The sequence below is a fragment of the Ranitomeya imitator genome, chromosome 1, assembly GCF_032444005.1.
Source record: "Ranitomeya imitator isolate aRanImi1 chromosome 1, aRanImi1.pri, whole genome shotgun sequence".
Classification (NCBI taxonomy): domain Eukaryota; kingdom Metazoa; phylum Chordata; class Amphibia; order Anura; family Dendrobatidae; genus Ranitomeya; species Ranitomeya imitator.
Genome location: NC_091282.1, coordinates 554,829,310 through 554,847,034, shown reverse-complemented (window position 1 = coordinate 554,847,034; position 17,725 = coordinate 554,829,310). Strand labels below are relative to the sequence as shown.

Here is a 17,725-nt window from a genome sequence, read left to right as displayed (position 1 = left end):
TTAATAAACTTCTTGAATGTGGTTTTGAGCATCTTGAGGGGTGCAGTTTTTAGAATGGTGTCACACTTGGTTATTTTCTATGATATAGACCCTCAAAATGACTTCAAATGTAACGTGGTCCCTAAAAAAAAATGGTGTAAAAACGAGAAATTGCTGGTCAACTTTTAACCCTTATAACTCCGTAACAAAAAAAATTTTGGTTCCAAAATTGTGCTGATGTAACGTAGACATGTGGGAAATGTTACTTATTAAGTATTTTGTGTGACATATCTCTGTGATTTAATTGCATAAAAATTCAAGTTTGGAAAATTGCGAAATTTTCATTTTTTTTCACAAATAAACGCAGGTAATATCAAATAAATGTTACCACTATCATGAAGTACAATATGTCACGAGAAAACAATGTCAGAATCACCGGGATCCGTTGAAGTGTTCCAGAGTTATAACCTCATAAAGGGACAGTGGTCAGAATTGTAAAAAGTGGCCCGGTCCATAACGTGCAAACCACCCTTGGGGGTAAAGGGGTTAATAATAATTCCATCAACAGTGTAAGACTAAGGAAACCCTGAAACTGTGAGGTGTGGGGGCGCCAGGACTGCAGTTTGGGACTCACTGCTCAGGTGGTCTGCTCCTTCTCCCACACCCTGTGAGCCCACCCTACTGGGAGATCCGGGGACCACCCTGCAGTCATATCTACTTCCCTAGCTATGGCACTGGAACACAACACATGCAATACGCCATTGTCTACATGGCTCCGTGCTGAGCCCAGTGACGGGCGTAATGTACTAACGGTGGGGTTCCCGGCACGACCATTGCCGCCCACTGCCCTTCCTGAACTTTCCGGCATCTGTCATCCGGCCGCCCGCCTCTTCTTCGGCAAGGCCCGGCCCGCGCTCATTTGCATGACTCCGCCCCACGAGCGCGCCCGCGATCTCTGACTGACGCTTCGCGCGTACCCGTGAGTGGCTGCAAAGATGGCGGCGCACATCTCCCTCACTCAGGTAAGGCCGGTCTGCAGAGTGACAGTGCGGGGTCGGGCTGTTCCCCGGGTTGGTGGACAGTGTGGGTGAAGGGTCCCACCGCATAGTTAGGGTATTGGGTGTCTGCTGTTCCCTTACTCCGTCACCCTGCAGTGAGCTTCTGTGTGCGGGAGGCTGAGGCCTGGGGAGGGGACTGTCCCCAAGTAGCTCCTATTCCACTTTCTGCTGCCCCACCACATTGCCTCAGATGGCATTGCATTGTCAGTGTGCTGTTTGCCTATAGCATTGCTTATAGACAGGACGTGTTAGCCCTGCCCTATAGGACACGACTGGCATCCCCAGCCAGGGCTCCTGCAAGCTAGGTGGGCTGGGGCTACCCCACCATTACTGCCTTCCAGTGTGCTAGTCTGGGTTGGCATCAGTGGTCTTGTGCCCATCACATGGAGGACACTGCCATCCTGTGTGTAGCTGACAGCCTGTGTTATTATTTACATAGTGCCCAGTAGTCCAGATATGTCTATTGTTCCCTGTTATCAGCTGCATCCTGCATTGTTTCCCTGGGATGATAACTAGTTTGTCAGGTTCTCCAGTTCTCCGATCCTGAGGAAACCTTGACAAGTGTGATGATCTGATTGTTACAAAGGGTTGGCCAGTGATCCTGATGAATAATCTCAGTGCACTGTGGGCATGCCTTACAATGGTGACTGAGCACAGTAATGGCACTGTGATGGAAGCGGATTGTTCACGTCTTGCTCCATAACACAAATGTCATCTTGACAGATCAAAGTCACTGCTATGAAATATTTAAAGAGGACCTGTCACAAGCTAAAAAGTAGCCAGTTTTTGATCCTATTCCATTCCCACTGCACCTCTGACTGATGGGCATTACTGTCCGGGTCCGGCGCCTCCCATCTTCATGCAATGACGTCCTCTTCCTTGCTTCTGTCGCGGCTCCTGCCTCTCCGACCTTTCCCGGCGCCTGCGCACTGCAGGACTTTACGCTACCCTCAACAGGGCAAATCAGCACACCTGCGCCGGAACCGCAACAGGAAGCAAGGAGGATGACATCATCATATGAAGATGGGAGGACCCGGACCCGAACCAGACCGCCCCATGCAAGTATAATCTAACTTGTTTTTCTTATCTCTCAGGTTACATCATGGGGCTTATCTACAGCATTACAGAATGCTGTAGATAATCCCCTGATGCCGGTGGCCGCAGTTTATAGGGCCAAAATGAGGTGCAGATTCCCTTTAAACCGACATCTCTTTTCAATCTAACTTTGCATTAAACGGTGCTTACAACTGTCTCACCAGTATCTAACTGCCCATGTTTTTCTTGACCATCTATAATCTGGTTATTACTCTGCACTCTGCAGAAAAAGCCTTTATCACTGTTTTTAATGATAGTTAGCTTCTTCTATGTTGTCCTCCCTCAAACTAATGACCAACTTACACTGGTGATTTCAGGACAGTAACAAGAGCCTGTTTGATTATATTCCTGCAATTTATCACTCATTTAATGGTCTTTTTACACAGATAAATGAAAAATGATTGGGGCAGAACAATCGTTTATACGATCATTCTTCATTATATATAGTCATTACAAACAGTGATCCATTTCAAGTGTTTATTTCTGTTAATGTTGATGATTATGGCTTACAGCCAATGAAAACCCAAAAGTCATTATCTCAGTAAATTAGAATACTTTATAACACCATAAAATAAACAAATGTCCAGGAAGGCGCTGCCCTGAAAACTGAGTTAATTTGCAGCAAATATAATGATGAAAACCACCCTATTCATCCAAAGAAAAACACTATAAAGAATATATAAAAAAAAATTTGCGCTAAAAACGTCAGTATATAAAAATATAAATAAGGATATAACACCGTTAAACCAAGCGTTAATAAGGTGCATCCGCATATGGCATACCTTAATCCTGGTGCGCTGTATATAGACGTGTGTCTCCTGGTAGTGAAAAGTCCTGTAGATAATGTCCGTAGATGTCCTTAAAAGCTGATATGCAAATGCTGGCAAATGCCAAAAGGTGGCTGATAAAAAAACAAAATCGCGGGTGCCGATATATCGGGGGTCGCCGTCCCGGCCGGTGACAGGCGTACCTCCCCGCAGAAAGCTAGACAGAATGTGCCGTGCACAGGCACAGAAAACTCTATCACAAGAAAAGAGCCGGCAAGGTGCAGAGCAGCTACAGGACCTTGCATGACGTCACTACCACGTGATAAGTCACATGACCGGCTACGGAACGCACACCAGACCAAATTCCAACGTGTTTCGGAATCGCTGATTCCTTCTTCAGGGATGCCATATGCGGATGCACCTTATTAACGCTTGGTTTAACGGTGTTATATCCTTATTTATATTTTTATATACTTTATAACACCAGTTTGAAAAATGATTTTAAAATCCAAAATGTTGGCCTACTGAAAAGTATGTTCTGTAAATGCACTAAATACTTGGTCGGGGCTCCATTGGCATCAATTACTACATCAATGTGGTGTGGCATGCAGGCGATCAGCCTGTGGCACTGCTGAGGTGTTATGGAAGCCCAGGTGTGTTGTGAGTTCTGTTTTTGGGCTCCCTCTGGTGGTTACTGATGGTACTGAGTGATTTGTGTTCTGCTGTCTCTGGTGTCCACCTGTTCTATTAGGATTTGGGAGTTTCCTATTTAACCGGGCTTTCTTGTCATTTCCCCGCTGGCTATCAAGGTTATCAGAGTGTTTTGTTACCTCAGCTTCTGGCTTCAGTAATCTTCAGGACAAGCTAAGTTTTTGATTTTCTTGTTCCACGTTTTGATTTATTTTTTGTCTTGTCCAGCTTGCATATAATTGTTTCTTTGCTGCTGGTTGCTCTAGCGGGCTGTAATTGCTCCTCATGTTCCATGAGTTGGAACATGAGTTCAAGTAATTACAGGATGGTTTTTTGAAGGTTTTTTTGCTGACCGCGCAGTTTACTTTTGTATCCTCTGCTATCTAGTTTTAGCGGGCCTCATTTTGCTGAATCTGATTTCATACTGTGTATGTGCCTTCCTCTCATTTCACCGTCATTATATGTGGGGGGCTGCTATTTCTGTGGGGTATTTCTCTGGAGGCAAGAGAGGTCTGTGTTTCTTCTAATAGGGGAAGTTAGATCTTCGGCTGGTGCGAGACGTCTAGGATCAACGTAGGCACGTTCCCCGGCTATTGTTATTTGTGTGTTCAGGTTTAGGGTCGCGGTCAGCTCAGGTTCCATCACCCTAGAGCTCGTTGGTGCTTGTCCTTTTGTGATTTCCTGCCATTGGAATCATGACACAGGTGGCTTTGATAGCAGCCTTCAGCTCATCACTCGGTTTGTAATGACTATATAATGAGTTTCACTTTTTGTATTGAAGAACTGAAATATTATTGATGATATTCTAATTTAGTGAGAAGCAATTGTTTATGTAACCGCAACTAAGGCTACTTTCACACATCAGTTTTTAGCCGTCAGGCTGAATCCGGTGAATTTGGAAAAAAAACAGATCCGTCGCAAATTGTGAAAAACTGATGCGACGGATCAGTTTTTTCGCTGGATACGACAAGCTGATCGAGAGAGACCGCAGAATGGAAAATGCATACTTACTTTAATAAAACAAACAAAAAACTGAATTCGTCGCCGGATTCCATCATTTGACGGATCCGGCGCCATAGGGTTCCATTATGGCAAACGACGGACGGTGATGGATCCATCGCCGTCCATTTTTTCGACGGCCACAAAAAAGTTCCTATGTTCGTTTTCTCCGGCTGCCGGAAAACAATTTTCGACGGATCCGGCAAAAAACGGATGAAACGTAAGGCCATCCGTCGCTAATACAAGTCTATGAGAAAAAACGGATCTGGCGTATTGTGCCTGACGGCAAAAAACTGATGTGTGAAAGTAGCTTAACACTGTATGTGCCGATGGCTGCTTCCAGAGTACCAGAGACTGTTGCAGAATGTTTTTTTTTTTTTTTTTCATTTCCTGACTTTTTTCATTTGTGACATAAGAGGAAACAAAATTCTGTTGACAATTTTAAGTTGTCAACTGAATTTGAACTTGTTTGAAACAAAATGTATCTATACATACACAGTGCTGGGGAAAAAGGCTGAAAAGTTAGAATGCCTTCAAAAATAAGTTTGTTTATTTGTTTTTGTTTTTTTAAACAATTAAAATGCAAAGAGTGAAGAAATGTGAAATTCAAACCAAATAAATATTTGGTGTGTTCACCCTTTAGGCCAGAGCCAAACTACCATATAAGGCTATGTGCAAACGTTGAGTATTTGATTGCAGAAAATTCTGCACCGTTTTTGCATCTCTTGGCATGAAAACGCAGCCTCAAAAACATTGCATTTTTAATGCATTTTTACCTTCGTTTTTTTCAGTGCATACAATGGGTGAAAACCGCAGGCAAAAACACAAAGATTTACTGCATCAAATTTGCACGTCAAAAATACTCAACGAGTGCATGACACTTCTGGTTTCTCATTCACTTTGCTGGCATCAGGTTTTGCTTCAGGTTTTGTCACAAATCCGCACAGAAAAAAACGCAGCAAAAACGATCCAAATCTGCAACGTGTGCACACAGCCTAAGGCCGGTTTCACACGTCCTGATAATCCGGTACCAGAGATATCAGTGTGTGTGTGTGTGTGTGTGTACTACGTGCGTGTCTTATTGACACCTCTCTATTACTAAGCTGGGCTTAATGCCACCTTACAATAGGAAGGTGACATTAACTCCCCATTACCTCACTTGCCACCGCTACAGGGCAAGTGGGAAGAATGCTCCAAAATTGGCGCATCTAATAGATGCTCCTTTTCTGGGCAGCTGCGGGCTGCTGTTTTTTTTGGCTGGGGGCCCCATATTCATGGCCCCTTACCAGCCTGAGAATAGCAGCCCGCACCTCTGAGTTTTGCCGGGTTGGTTTAAAAATCCATGTTGGGTTTTTCATTAATTCATTCTTCCCTGCTCGCCGGCATAGTAGGGGTGAATGGATGAAGCCTGCATTCAGCACCAGCCGCCAAGGAACAGCGGCTTACAGTAGCTCTCTATGGGTGTTACCCCCTTCCCAGGCTATAAACATCGGCCCCCAGCCATCTGCTTTCCCTCTGCTGGTTAAGAAAATTGTGCGGGAGCCCACGTCCTTTTTTTTCCGGAAAAATAATCTTTTATGACATACACTAGATGGTGGCCCGATTCTAACGCATTGGGTATTCTAGAATATGTATGTAGTTTATTTATGAAGATTTAAGAATAATGCAATTAATACACAGGATTTTCTGGGTAAAATATATACATTATCAATAAATTTTATTGCTCATAGAACTTAATACAACTGAACAAAATTATTAAACAGATCATCAAAATATATAAACCATTACACGAATATCTAAATGTATTTAAATAAATCATTGGATGAAAGTACATCGACACTAATATATGTTAACATTATCAACCCAAAATATTTTTGTACACCATATTGACTGACTGAACATGTTCAGCAACCGTGAGTGAACTGCATCACACTGTGACTGACAGAACGTGTTCAGTAAAAGTGACTGAACTACGTGACACTGTGACTGTTTAATCAACATCCCCCATACCACATGGGAAATATAGAGGTAACAACCAAAAAATTAAATAGACCATATAAAATTTAATAATTTATTGAAAATACATTAAAAAATAAACAAAGGGAAAATCACACAAACATCCGAGGATAGTACAAAAACACACAGGTAACAGCGCACACATATCATAATCAACGTCCAGCTAACCTGATCTTAATATAAACACAATGCAAAAAATAGAAACTGCTCCATGCCAGGATCATATAAAGTGACAATGCATATGTGCAAAAACAGCAAGGTAATGTCAGCCTCAATGCCACACCTTCACATAGAAACTGCTCAATGTCAGGATCCTGATAATAAAGTGGCCATGCACATGCAAATTAATCCTACCAGTAAAGTGGCAATGCCTGTGCAAAATAATCCTACTAGTAACGGGGCAATGCATGTGCAAACTGGGCCTATATAACCATGGGAATAAGGTAGCTGATACACTGTAACGTAACTTACATGTGGCGTTAAACCTCGTATGTACTTCCTCGGGCACCCCGACAGCGCCGTTTCGCCTTGTAGCTTCCTCAACAGTGGGTGTATACGCCCTTATTCCCATTTTGCACAGGCATTGCCACTTTACTGGTAGGACGAATTTGCACATGCATTGCCACTTTACTGGTAGGATTAATTTGCATGTGCATGTTACCTCGACCAATCAGAGATGCGGGATATCTACGTCCTTTATGACATCATCGTCGCTGTGCTCGTCGCTGATTGGTCGAGGCCTGGCGGCCTCGACCAATCAGAGAGGCGGGATTTCCAGGAAAGACAGACAGACGGAAAAACCCTTAGACAATTATATATATATACTAGATTGTGGCCCGATTCTAACGCATCGGGTATTCTAGAATATGCATGTCCCCGTAGTATATGGACAATGATGATTCCAGAATTCGCGGCAGACTGTGCCCGTCGTTGATTGTTCGAGGCAACCTATGACATCATCGTCGCCATGGCAACCATTATGACATCTATGTCGATACTGTGCCCGTCGCTGAATCAGAAACGTGAGATGTCAACGTCCTTTATGACATCATCGTCGCTGTGCCCGTTGCTGATTGGTCGAGGCCTGGCGGCCTCGACCAATCAGACGCGGGATTTCTACGTCCTTTATGACATCATCATCGCTGTGCCCGTTGCTGATTGGTCGAGGCCTGGCGGCCTCGACCAATCAGAGAGCCGGGATTTCCAAGACAGACAGACGGAAAAACCCTTAGACAATTATATATATAGATAGATGAAAGAGGGAGTTACCAGTGTGAACATGTAATGACTGATAGTTGGCTCTCGTAATCACACACAGCTCTGAACTCACTGCAGAGCTAACGGTGCCACAGATCTATCACAGTACAACAGAAGGGATCTTTGTAATGAGACAAACATTTGCAATAGCAATATTCCTCTTAGTGCTAGCAGCCCTGCTGCAGAGCTGTGCCTGATTATAACCATCAAAGTACAGAAAAATTGAACCTTGACTCATTAGAGAAAAAAAAAAATACATTTGAAGATGTCCTCTTACAGGACTTCTGCTTCCATCTCAGAGGCTACTAGTGTAGTGTGTGTTTGGGTTAGGGGAGTAGCTTAGAAATACTGATGTAAAATAATCACCATATACTCATCGTGTGCATGTGTCCTAGTGTGTTAAAAAGAGCTAGTTTCTATTGATAAATTATTAGGCTAGGTTCAGATTGCGTTAGTGCAATCCGTTTAGTGCCTAGCGCTAGCGGATTGCGCTAACGCAATGTGTTGTAAAGGGATCGCGTTAAACGTCCCCGCTCTCGCAGATCTCCGATCTGCGAGAGCGGGGAACGGACCGCGGGCGCGCCTCGGACGCTGCAAGCGGCGTCCTCGGCGCGCCACAAAACACCGGCACATCGCTAGCGCGTGCCGAAAATGGCACGTACTAGTGATGCGCGTCCCCATTGCTGTTAATGGGCGCACTAACGGACGCGTTGCACAGCGTTAATTTCGCCGTGCAACGCTGTCCGTTAGCGTGGTCCCATTAACGCAATGGGAACCTAGCCTTAGGGTTACTGCAGGTAGAGGACTCTCAACTTTAAGACTAAGTTCACACAGGGCGTTTTTGCTGCGTTTTTAACATGCAAATTTTCAGCTGCTTTTTACGGTATGTGCACACGTATTCTGGAGGACTGCGGATTTTTCCGCAGCGGATTTGGAAAAAGCGCAGTGCAAAACCACGGCAGTTTTTACTGCGGATTTATCGCGGTTTCTACTGCGGATTCCGCTGCGGCTTTACACCTGCAGTTTTCTATTGGAGCAGGTGTAAAACCGCAGCGGAATCCGCACAAAGAATTGCCATGCTGCGGAATGTAAACCGCTGCGTTTTCGCGTGTTTTTTTCCGCAGCATGTGCACTGCGGATTTCGTTTCCCAAAGATTAACATGGTACTGCAAACTCATGGGAAACCGCTGCGGATCCGCAGCAAAATCTTGCAGCGTGTGCACATACCCTTACAGTACCAGCAAAGTCTGAGATTTCAGAAATCTCAAGCACACACTGTATTTTTTTGTCATCAGGATTTTGTGCTTTGCATGGTTTTTTGGACATAGAGCATGTCACTTCTTTCAGCGTTTTACCAGCGGTTTTCACCCATTGAAATTAATGGGTGTGAAAAAATGCACCAAAAATGCAGTTATCAGGTTTTACTGCGTTTTTGGTGCCAAAACCTGATTTTATAGAATAGGACTTTTTTCAACTCTAAACTTTATCAGCATACACAAGAGACAAATCTAGTATACCAAAACCACAGCAAAAGTGCAAGAAAAAACAAGGAATGTTTTTTTTTCTGCAGCTTCTTTCCTGCCAATAGATGAGGTTTTGCTGCTGAAATAACGCCTAGTGTAAACTTAGCCTAACTCAACAACATTCTCGTCTTTGATTTGTACATTCGAGTGTCTCACAGCTATTTAGTATTTTTGCCTGTTGATTAATAATGGCAGTGATGTCTTCTCTGTAAGAGCAGTTATGTAGCAGTGACAAATGCTCCTTTACTGTATATATAGTTTCAGTTCCTTTTACAACATTCATTTTGTGTCTTTCATTTCGTTAAAAGTATTTGTGACTGGAAAAGTGCATAGTTTGTTCCAGATGTTACTCTACGTGTATCTTTCCATTTAGTAATAATAGATTTCCATTGTCCACAGAGACTCTCATTCAATATTAGTGCAATGTACTCTGGCAGACTGTTTAAAAAAAAAAAAAAAATCAATTCATTTTTGATGATCAGCTGCCTAATGCAGGACATATATAAGCCTGGTAATGTTCTGATCCTGTCCTGCACTGTAATTTTCCCTCAGAATTAGGCTCATTAGCACTGTTTGTATTTTTCTTTTATTGACTTTGCTTGCAGTGGGGAATCCCTTGGGGTGATTTGGTCAGACTGGGGTTAGAGGTGAGGAATAGCTATAAGGAAACAGGGAGATGGCTTTTCCTTCCTGTACATGGATATCAGCTGCTTAATAACACCTCATTATGTCTATTTCCTGGCCATTTTTATTGCAGCCGTCTATTATATATTAATGAGAAGTGAGGCCTATCCATTAAATATGTATGTTGGAGTTGTTTTATACTTTGTCGTAGGATTATATTCTATGATTTATATGTAATATATATACCGTAGCTTAGACCTGCTGTCTTTGTTTTAAGCTTTAAAGGAACCGATCATGTTGAAGATGGTCTCTGATCTGTTATAGGAGCTGATCAGATTGATATACATGTGTGGGAAATGTTTCTGTAAAACTTGCATTATTTTATTGGTGGTTTTACGCATCCATGTCCAAGTTGGCTGTCCTATTCAGTGACTGAGTCTCTAATGTATGACTGTGCATGTAGACAGTGCTGGCAATCACTAGTAGAACCGCCCATACAAATACAGGGGATTTCAGTGAATAATATACAAGTAATACTGAACCTATATATCATTCTGATCAGCTCCTCTACAACATGCTGTCCACAGATCGGACTGTATATACAACGTGACTGATTCCCTTTAAATGGACTCTGTCAGCACAGGATGACTGTTCAATTTAGCCCCATAGCCTATTTTCACCTTCCTGACCAGGCCAACTCTGGCACGCTTCAATGGATCCTAGTGATTCTTTTTTGATTGTTTTTTCGTACATATTGTACATGAAGATGGTGGTAACATTTGTTTGCTATGACTTTTTTTTTTTTTGTGACTTTTGACTTTTTGTAAAAAAAAAAAAGACATTTTTTCCATTTTGCAATTCTCAAACTTTTAGATTTTTGTGCCCAAAATACCCAAGTGACCCCATTCTAAGAACTGAATTAGTGGAAGGGTTTTAGTAAAAAAAATTTCATATTTTTTTTTTTACTTTAGAACCAAAGTTTGTTTTTTTTTATTTCCGCAAGAGCAACAGGAAAAATGGACCGCAAAATGTGTTGTGCAATTTCTTTTGATCTATTGATCTTGATACACTTTATGTGGGGGAAAGTCACTATTTGGGCACACGGCAGAGCTCGAAATGAAAGGAGAACCATTTGACTTTTTGAATGCAAAATTTCCTGGAGTTTGGAGAGCTCCTGATGTGCCTAAACAGTGTATATCCTCCACAAGTGACACCATTTTGGAAACTAGACCCTTCAGGGAACTTATCTAGATGTCTGGTGAGCACATTGAACCCTCAGGTGCTTCACAGAAGTTTATAGCATTGAATATTCTTTTAGCTCCAAAATTTGCATTTTCACAAGGGTAACAGGATAAAATGGAACCCAAAATTTGTTGTGGAATTTCTCCTGAGTACGCAGATACCTCATGTGGGGGAACACCACTGTTTGGGCGCACTGTGGGGCTCAGAAAAGGAGTGATGTTTTGGAAGACAGACTTTGATGGAATGTCTGCGGGTGTCATGTCGCATTTGGAGAGCCCCTGATGTGCCTAAACAGTATAAACTCCCCACAAGTGACACCATTTTGAAAACTGGACCCCTCAAGGTATTTACATTTCCTATATAGAAAAGAAATATCATAAATAAAAAATATAACAACCTATGAATACCATATAAGTGCCAAACCAACCAAAATATGTAATCAAACAAGGTAAATATAATGTAATGGCTTTATTAATGTATAATCAAAAGACATGATAAAAACATAATTACACAACAAAAGATTAAAAAACGAAATAACACAATATATGTATAAGAGGGGCAAGGTATGCCAGATGAATTGACACAAATGAAAAAAAAAATCCGTATTCAATAATACGTATTGGAAGGAGAACAGGAAAGCTGTGTGTGACAGGAAATTCACTGTCTGGCTGCTGCACATTAAAGGATAATAATACCCTAGTGCATTAAGTAACGAAAAAAGTGCATAGTGCAGTCATCTTCATTATTCAAATAATAATAGTAGTCTCTTCATTATACTAATAATAATATCCAAGTGGAATATATATAAAAAGGTAAAGTAATAGTCAAAATCTGAATATCCAGCAGCCACATTGGATATTGATGATATGGATAGCTATTGCATCCTAACTCCTGTAGATATAAATAACATCAATATCAAGCCAAATGGCACACCACTACAACCCGTTTTTCAATGTTGCTGCAATTTAATTAGGGGGTTAAAGTGTAGAGTGCATGTCACAATCCCACCAGGGGAGGTCGGTAAGCGGACGGCACGACACACGATGGGATGGTAAAGGGGAGAGGAAGGCTCTACCGATAGGGAATGTGGGATGGACAACTCATGAGCTCCAACCTGAGCATGTCACTGCACTCCCCTAACGCCCTAAGCGGGTCCCCCTCTCCCCACGCCGCCATCAAGAACCTCGTCCCTCGATGTCGCCTCACACTACCCTGGCCAGTGCACTGGCCGGCAAGGGCTCTAGCCTCACCACTGCAGATGGTACAACAAAGGGGACAGTGACAAACATAAGACAGACAAGGAAAAACACCAAACTTAGCTTAATAGACTTCTCCGGTGCAAAGCACCACACAGCAGAAGAAAGGCATCCAGACCACGAGCTCCACGAAACCAGCAGATTCACCACTGCAACCAGAGAGCTCCTTACTCCAGGCTTGGTCAACATAGATTGCTCTATCACGACATTCAGCTGATGCATCAGGTGACTATTTAAAGGATGGTGGGAGTGGTCACTACCCACATCAGCTGACCTAGCAACTCTGCAATTGCAGTACAAGGAAAAAAGCTACATTTAAATCATAGTGGAACCAGAGCTGCCACACATCCAAAAATGAATCATGACAGTACCCCCTTTCAAAGAGGGGCCTCTCGACCCTCAACAACGGACATCACCGGAAACGACATACGGTGAGGGTGCCTCATTCCACTAAAATTCACCTCCGCAGTCACCTGATCCTCAGGTTTACGGCAAACGCAGCGCAAAGGAGATGGCAATAGCATAAGCTCTGGAGGCGCAACAAATCTCCAGAGCGCCGACCTGTGGAATATGTTGTGAACATGCATGACTGGGGGTAACTCCAGCAGAAAAGTCCCCAGGCTGAGAATGGCCGACACCCGATATGGCATGATCACCCTAGAACTCCATGTCCCAGAAGCATACTTACACCTGACCTAGCAACTCTGCAATTGCAGTACACAGCCAGCAAGGGAAACTGACATTAACCCCTGCTGGCCTGAAAGGAAAAAAGCTACATTTTAAATCATAGTGGAACCAGAGCTGCCACGCATCCAAAAATGGATTGTGACAGCGCTCCTGGCAGTAAGTACTAGGTGTAAGCTGTCAGAATCAGCTAATATCCCACGGAGGTCTGGAGTTGGAATGATGCTCAAAATCAAAGTGGAAAATTAAGTTACAGGCTGATCCAACTTCAGTGGAAATGCCTCAAGACAAGGAAATGATGCTCAGTAGTGTGTGTGGTGTGACCTCCACATGCCTGTATGACCTCCCTACAACGCCTGGGCATGCTCCTGATGAGGTGGCGGATGGTCTCCTGAGGGATCTCCTCCCAGACCTGAACGAAAGCATCCGCCAACTCCTGGACAGTCTGTGGTGCAACGTGACGGTGGTGGATGGTGCGAGACATGATGTCCCAGATGTGTTCAATCGGATTCAGGTCTGGGGAATGGGCGGGCCAGTCCATAGCTTCAATGCCCTCATCTTGCAGGAACTGCTGACACACTCCAGCCACATGAAATCTGGCATTGTCCTGCATAAGGAGGAACCCAGTGCCAACCGCACCAGCATATGGTCTCACAAGGGGTCAGAGGATCTCATCTCTGTACCTATTTGCAGTCAGGCTACCTCTGGCGAGTACATGGGAGGGCTGTGCAGCTCTCCAAAGAAATGCCACCCCACACCATTAGTGACGCACTGTGAAACCGGTCATGATGAAGGATGCTGCAGACAGCAGATCGCTCACCACGGCGTCTCCAGACTCTGTCACGTCTGTCACATGTGCTTAGTGTGAACATGCTTTCATCTGTGAAGAGCACAGGGCGCCAGTGGCGAATTTGCCAATCCTGGTGTTCTGTGGCAAATGCCAAGCGTCCTGCACGGTGTTGGGCTGTGAGCATAACCCCCATCTGTGGATATCGGGCACTCAGACCATCCTCTTGGAGTCGGTCTCTAACTGTTTGTGCAGACACATGCACATTTGTGTCCTGGTAGAGGTCATTTTGCAGGGCTCTGGCAGTGCTCCTCCTGTTCCTCCTTGCGCAAAGGCTGAGGTAGCAGTCCTGCTGCTGGGTTGTTGCCCTCCTACGGCCCCATCCACGTCTCCTGGTGTACTGGCCTGTCTCCTGGTAGCGCCTGCAGCCTCTGGACACTATCCTGACAGACACAGCAAACCTTCTTGCCACAGCTCGCATTGATGTGCCATCCTGGATGAACTGCACTACCTGAGCCACTTGTGTGGGTTGTAGAGTCCGTCTCATGCTACCACGAGTGTGAAAGCACAACCAACATTCAAAAGTGACCAAACATCAGCCAGAAAGCATTGGTACTGAGATGTGGTCTGTGGTGCCCACCTGCAGAACCACTCCTTTATTGAGTGTGGCTTGATAATTGCCAATTTCCATCTGTTGTCTATTCCATTTGCACAACAGCATGTGAAATTGATTGTCAAATAGTGTTGCTTCCTAAGTGGACAGTTTGATTTCACAGAAGTTTGATTTACTTGGAGTTATATTCTGTTGTTTAAGTGTTCCCTTTATTTTTTTTGAGCAGTGTATGTGATATGGTGTTCGATGGGAACTGTTAATGTGTGATTGGTGAGGACGTGGTGAAGAAGTGGTGTTTTTCCAAGAGTGGGTTGGGGTACTGTGAAAGGTCGAAGGGTGGAGTCAGAGCTGGGGTGGAACCTGGGCGGAATCTCAATGGGGCTGTAAAATTTTGCCAGTATGGGGCCCTGAAATTCCTTGTGGCAGCCCTGGTGTGATGGTTGTGATTGACCGTGCAGGAACATGGTCTGATCATACCACAGCTACTGTGCAGGAGAGGAGGAAGCAAAAAAAGTACACAGACATGGGATCACAACTGATTCTTTCTGTGAGGTAAAACATTTTCTTGACTGTTTTAAAAAAAAATGTTTAACTTCATAGAATTATTTGTGAACCCGTGTTTTACTAGTGCAATCTCATCCCTGGCTCTTGTCTGTGGTCGCCGCTCACTACTCTTCCAATTATCAGCTGCAGACAAGGGTTAGTGCGTCATAGAACAAAAGAAAAAAGGTTCTGCAAAAAATTCTAACAAATATATCAACTTTATTAAATATAAAATATAACTGATTTTGTTAAAAAACTAGAGTAGCCCAATGGAGGGCTAACAACATCCCCCTAAGGCTATGAGCAGTGTATAGTTAGTATGCCCACATATCTACTGCAGTACATCCCCTACTGGTTACCATGCATCAGATAGAGTATAAGAGGCAAACTCACGTAGTAATAATGTGGCGCCCTGTTCGGTGTGTTGCACCATTTTTCCTTTGGTTTATCACGTGATACTTAGGTGCATCTCTTACTCAGCCAGACACTTTTTTGTTATAGGAGTATTGGTTGGTTCTAAGGATAAGAGCGTGTCTGCACTGAGACCTTTGTGAGCCCTGCTGGTGTCTCCTTCAGTGTCTGTGTACCACAGGGTAGTTCAGGCAGCGTTTGCTGAGGGAAAGTAAGCACTGTCAAACAGGGTCTGGGAGAATGCTTAGAATGCAAATTGAGTAGTGTAACGGCACACTGAGTGCACCAAAACACCCTCGCTTTATATAAAGTACCGTAAGTCGTTTTCTCAGCCACTAAAATGTACACTGCTGGTATGATTTTTATTATGGCTAAGTATTGATTTAAGTGTTTCAGGTAGTTTAATTTGGGTTTTGGCCTTTGGGGGTGAAATGCTCCTTTAAAAAAAATGCCATTTTATGTAATTAGCCAATATTAATTTTAGAATGATGTTTGTTCTCTCTGTAACTTTTCTATACTGTTTACCACACCTTGGTATCTTAGCCTTGCCCTTGTGATGAAAACGGATGACAGTGGTAAAGTTTGCGAAATTATCCACGTCAACATCTGTGTAATCTAGAAACAGTAAGAGCTGTGGAACCTGTTTCAGGATCAAGTCTCATATGATATTAAGAAAGCACTCCCAGAAAAATAAATGATTTTCTGCCCATTGCTGTTGTACATCATAGTAGATTTCTGACCAATGATTTCCTTTGGTTAGATCACGTGATGCACACTCTCTCAGGCTTAAGCAGGTTCCTGTAGGCAGAAAAGAAGTCAGTTTTATTCTTTCTTGAGAGCCTTGATATGAGTTTTGTAGAAATGCACAAAGAAGCAGTCTTCTGGTCCCTACAGTAGACCGTGTGCGATATGGAGAGTCAGTGTGGGTCACATGTTATAAATGAAGAAACAGAACAAAACTGTTAATTCGCAAGGAATGGACAGAAGATACAATTTTTTCCATGAAGGCTCCTTCAATTTGTTAATGCTATTATTATTGCAATAGAGAAGTATAAGTCTGATTCTAAACATACAGTACTACACAAACGTTTTGGGCAGGTGTGGAAAAAATAATGTAATGTAAGAATTATTTTAAAAATAGAATTGTTAAAGGGGTTTCTCAGTTTTGCAACAACCCTGCCTCCATCTGCAGCTTGGTCCAGTACGGAATCTCTGATGCTGCTCCTATCTTACCTGCAGTGCTGACCTCACATAACAGCAGTGCAGTCAATAAATGAGCTTAGCAGCTCTGCCCAAAGTTGATTGGCACAACCTGCTCAGCAACATTGAGCTCACCCATTTTCTAATAAGCTCTACTTCATTGAATATGTTTTCTTTCATAGTTACAAAAGTTTGAAAAGAATGTCACAGGTTCATGAAGTTCATTATATTGCAACATGTTGATCCAGAGAGAAGCAAAAACCCCTATAAGGCAGATGCGAGTTTCCCCATATGAGAAGAATAATTTCTTCCCAAGTACAAATACATATCAGAATAATCAACATTCCATCTCCAGAAATCTAGTCATCTAGTTCCCATCGTTTGCGATATTACAGTGCCTGCAAAAAAAATCTTTACACTTGCGCAGCAAAAAAAAACTTTACATATAAAATCCACATCATAATTTCACTTTTTAAAAGTGTACACAATGGGGGAGATAATAAAAAACTCTCTAATATTAAAGCTGGCTTTGTTGCAAATATCAACCAATCAACGCTCAGTTTTCACTTCATTGGTAAAGCGAAAGCTGCACTCTGATTGGTTGTTATGTGCAGCTCAGCCAGTTTTGCTATTAGGCAGTCTTTTATTATCTCCCTCAGTTTTTTATTATCTCCCACAATGGGTCGAAAGAAGCTTAAAATGGAAGAGAAATCCCGTGCCTTGACTCTGCTCGAGAAGGGGGATTCGGTGATTGCTGTAGTTTGAGATCTGGGAGTGTCAAGAGAAGCAATTTATCAACTAAGTTGATAATTTGTTGATAAGTTGTTAATTAACAGTTGATAAATTGCTTCTCTTGACACTCCATGCCCCCAAACCACCAGGATTTGTATATTCCTTTTATAAATTCCCTGCCTAACAGTCCTCTTATTAGAATTGACGCCTAAACAGATCTTTAGAAAAAGTATTTCTAATGTCCGTTTA

At 43.0% G+C, this 17,725-nt stretch overlaps 1 protein-coding gene across 4 annotated transcripts in view; it reads left to right on the top strand.

Annotated features, from left to right (window-relative positions):
• Positions 1–932: 932 nt before the first annotated feature.
• The window catches only part of EPS15L1 (epidermal growth factor receptor pathway substrate 15 like 1), a 393,851-nt gene continuing 377,058 nt past the window's right edge, over positions 933–17,725 (top strand). For all 4 annotated transcript variants that reach the window (XM_069767732.1, XM_069767729.1, XM_069767731.1 and 1 more), the window contains exon 1: positions 933–1,001. In XM_069767732.1, the coding sequence (XP_069623833.1) occupies positions 975–1,001 (27 nt within the window). In that variant the 5' untranslated portion in view covers positions 933–974. The remainder of the gene's footprint in view (positions 1,002–17,725) is intronic.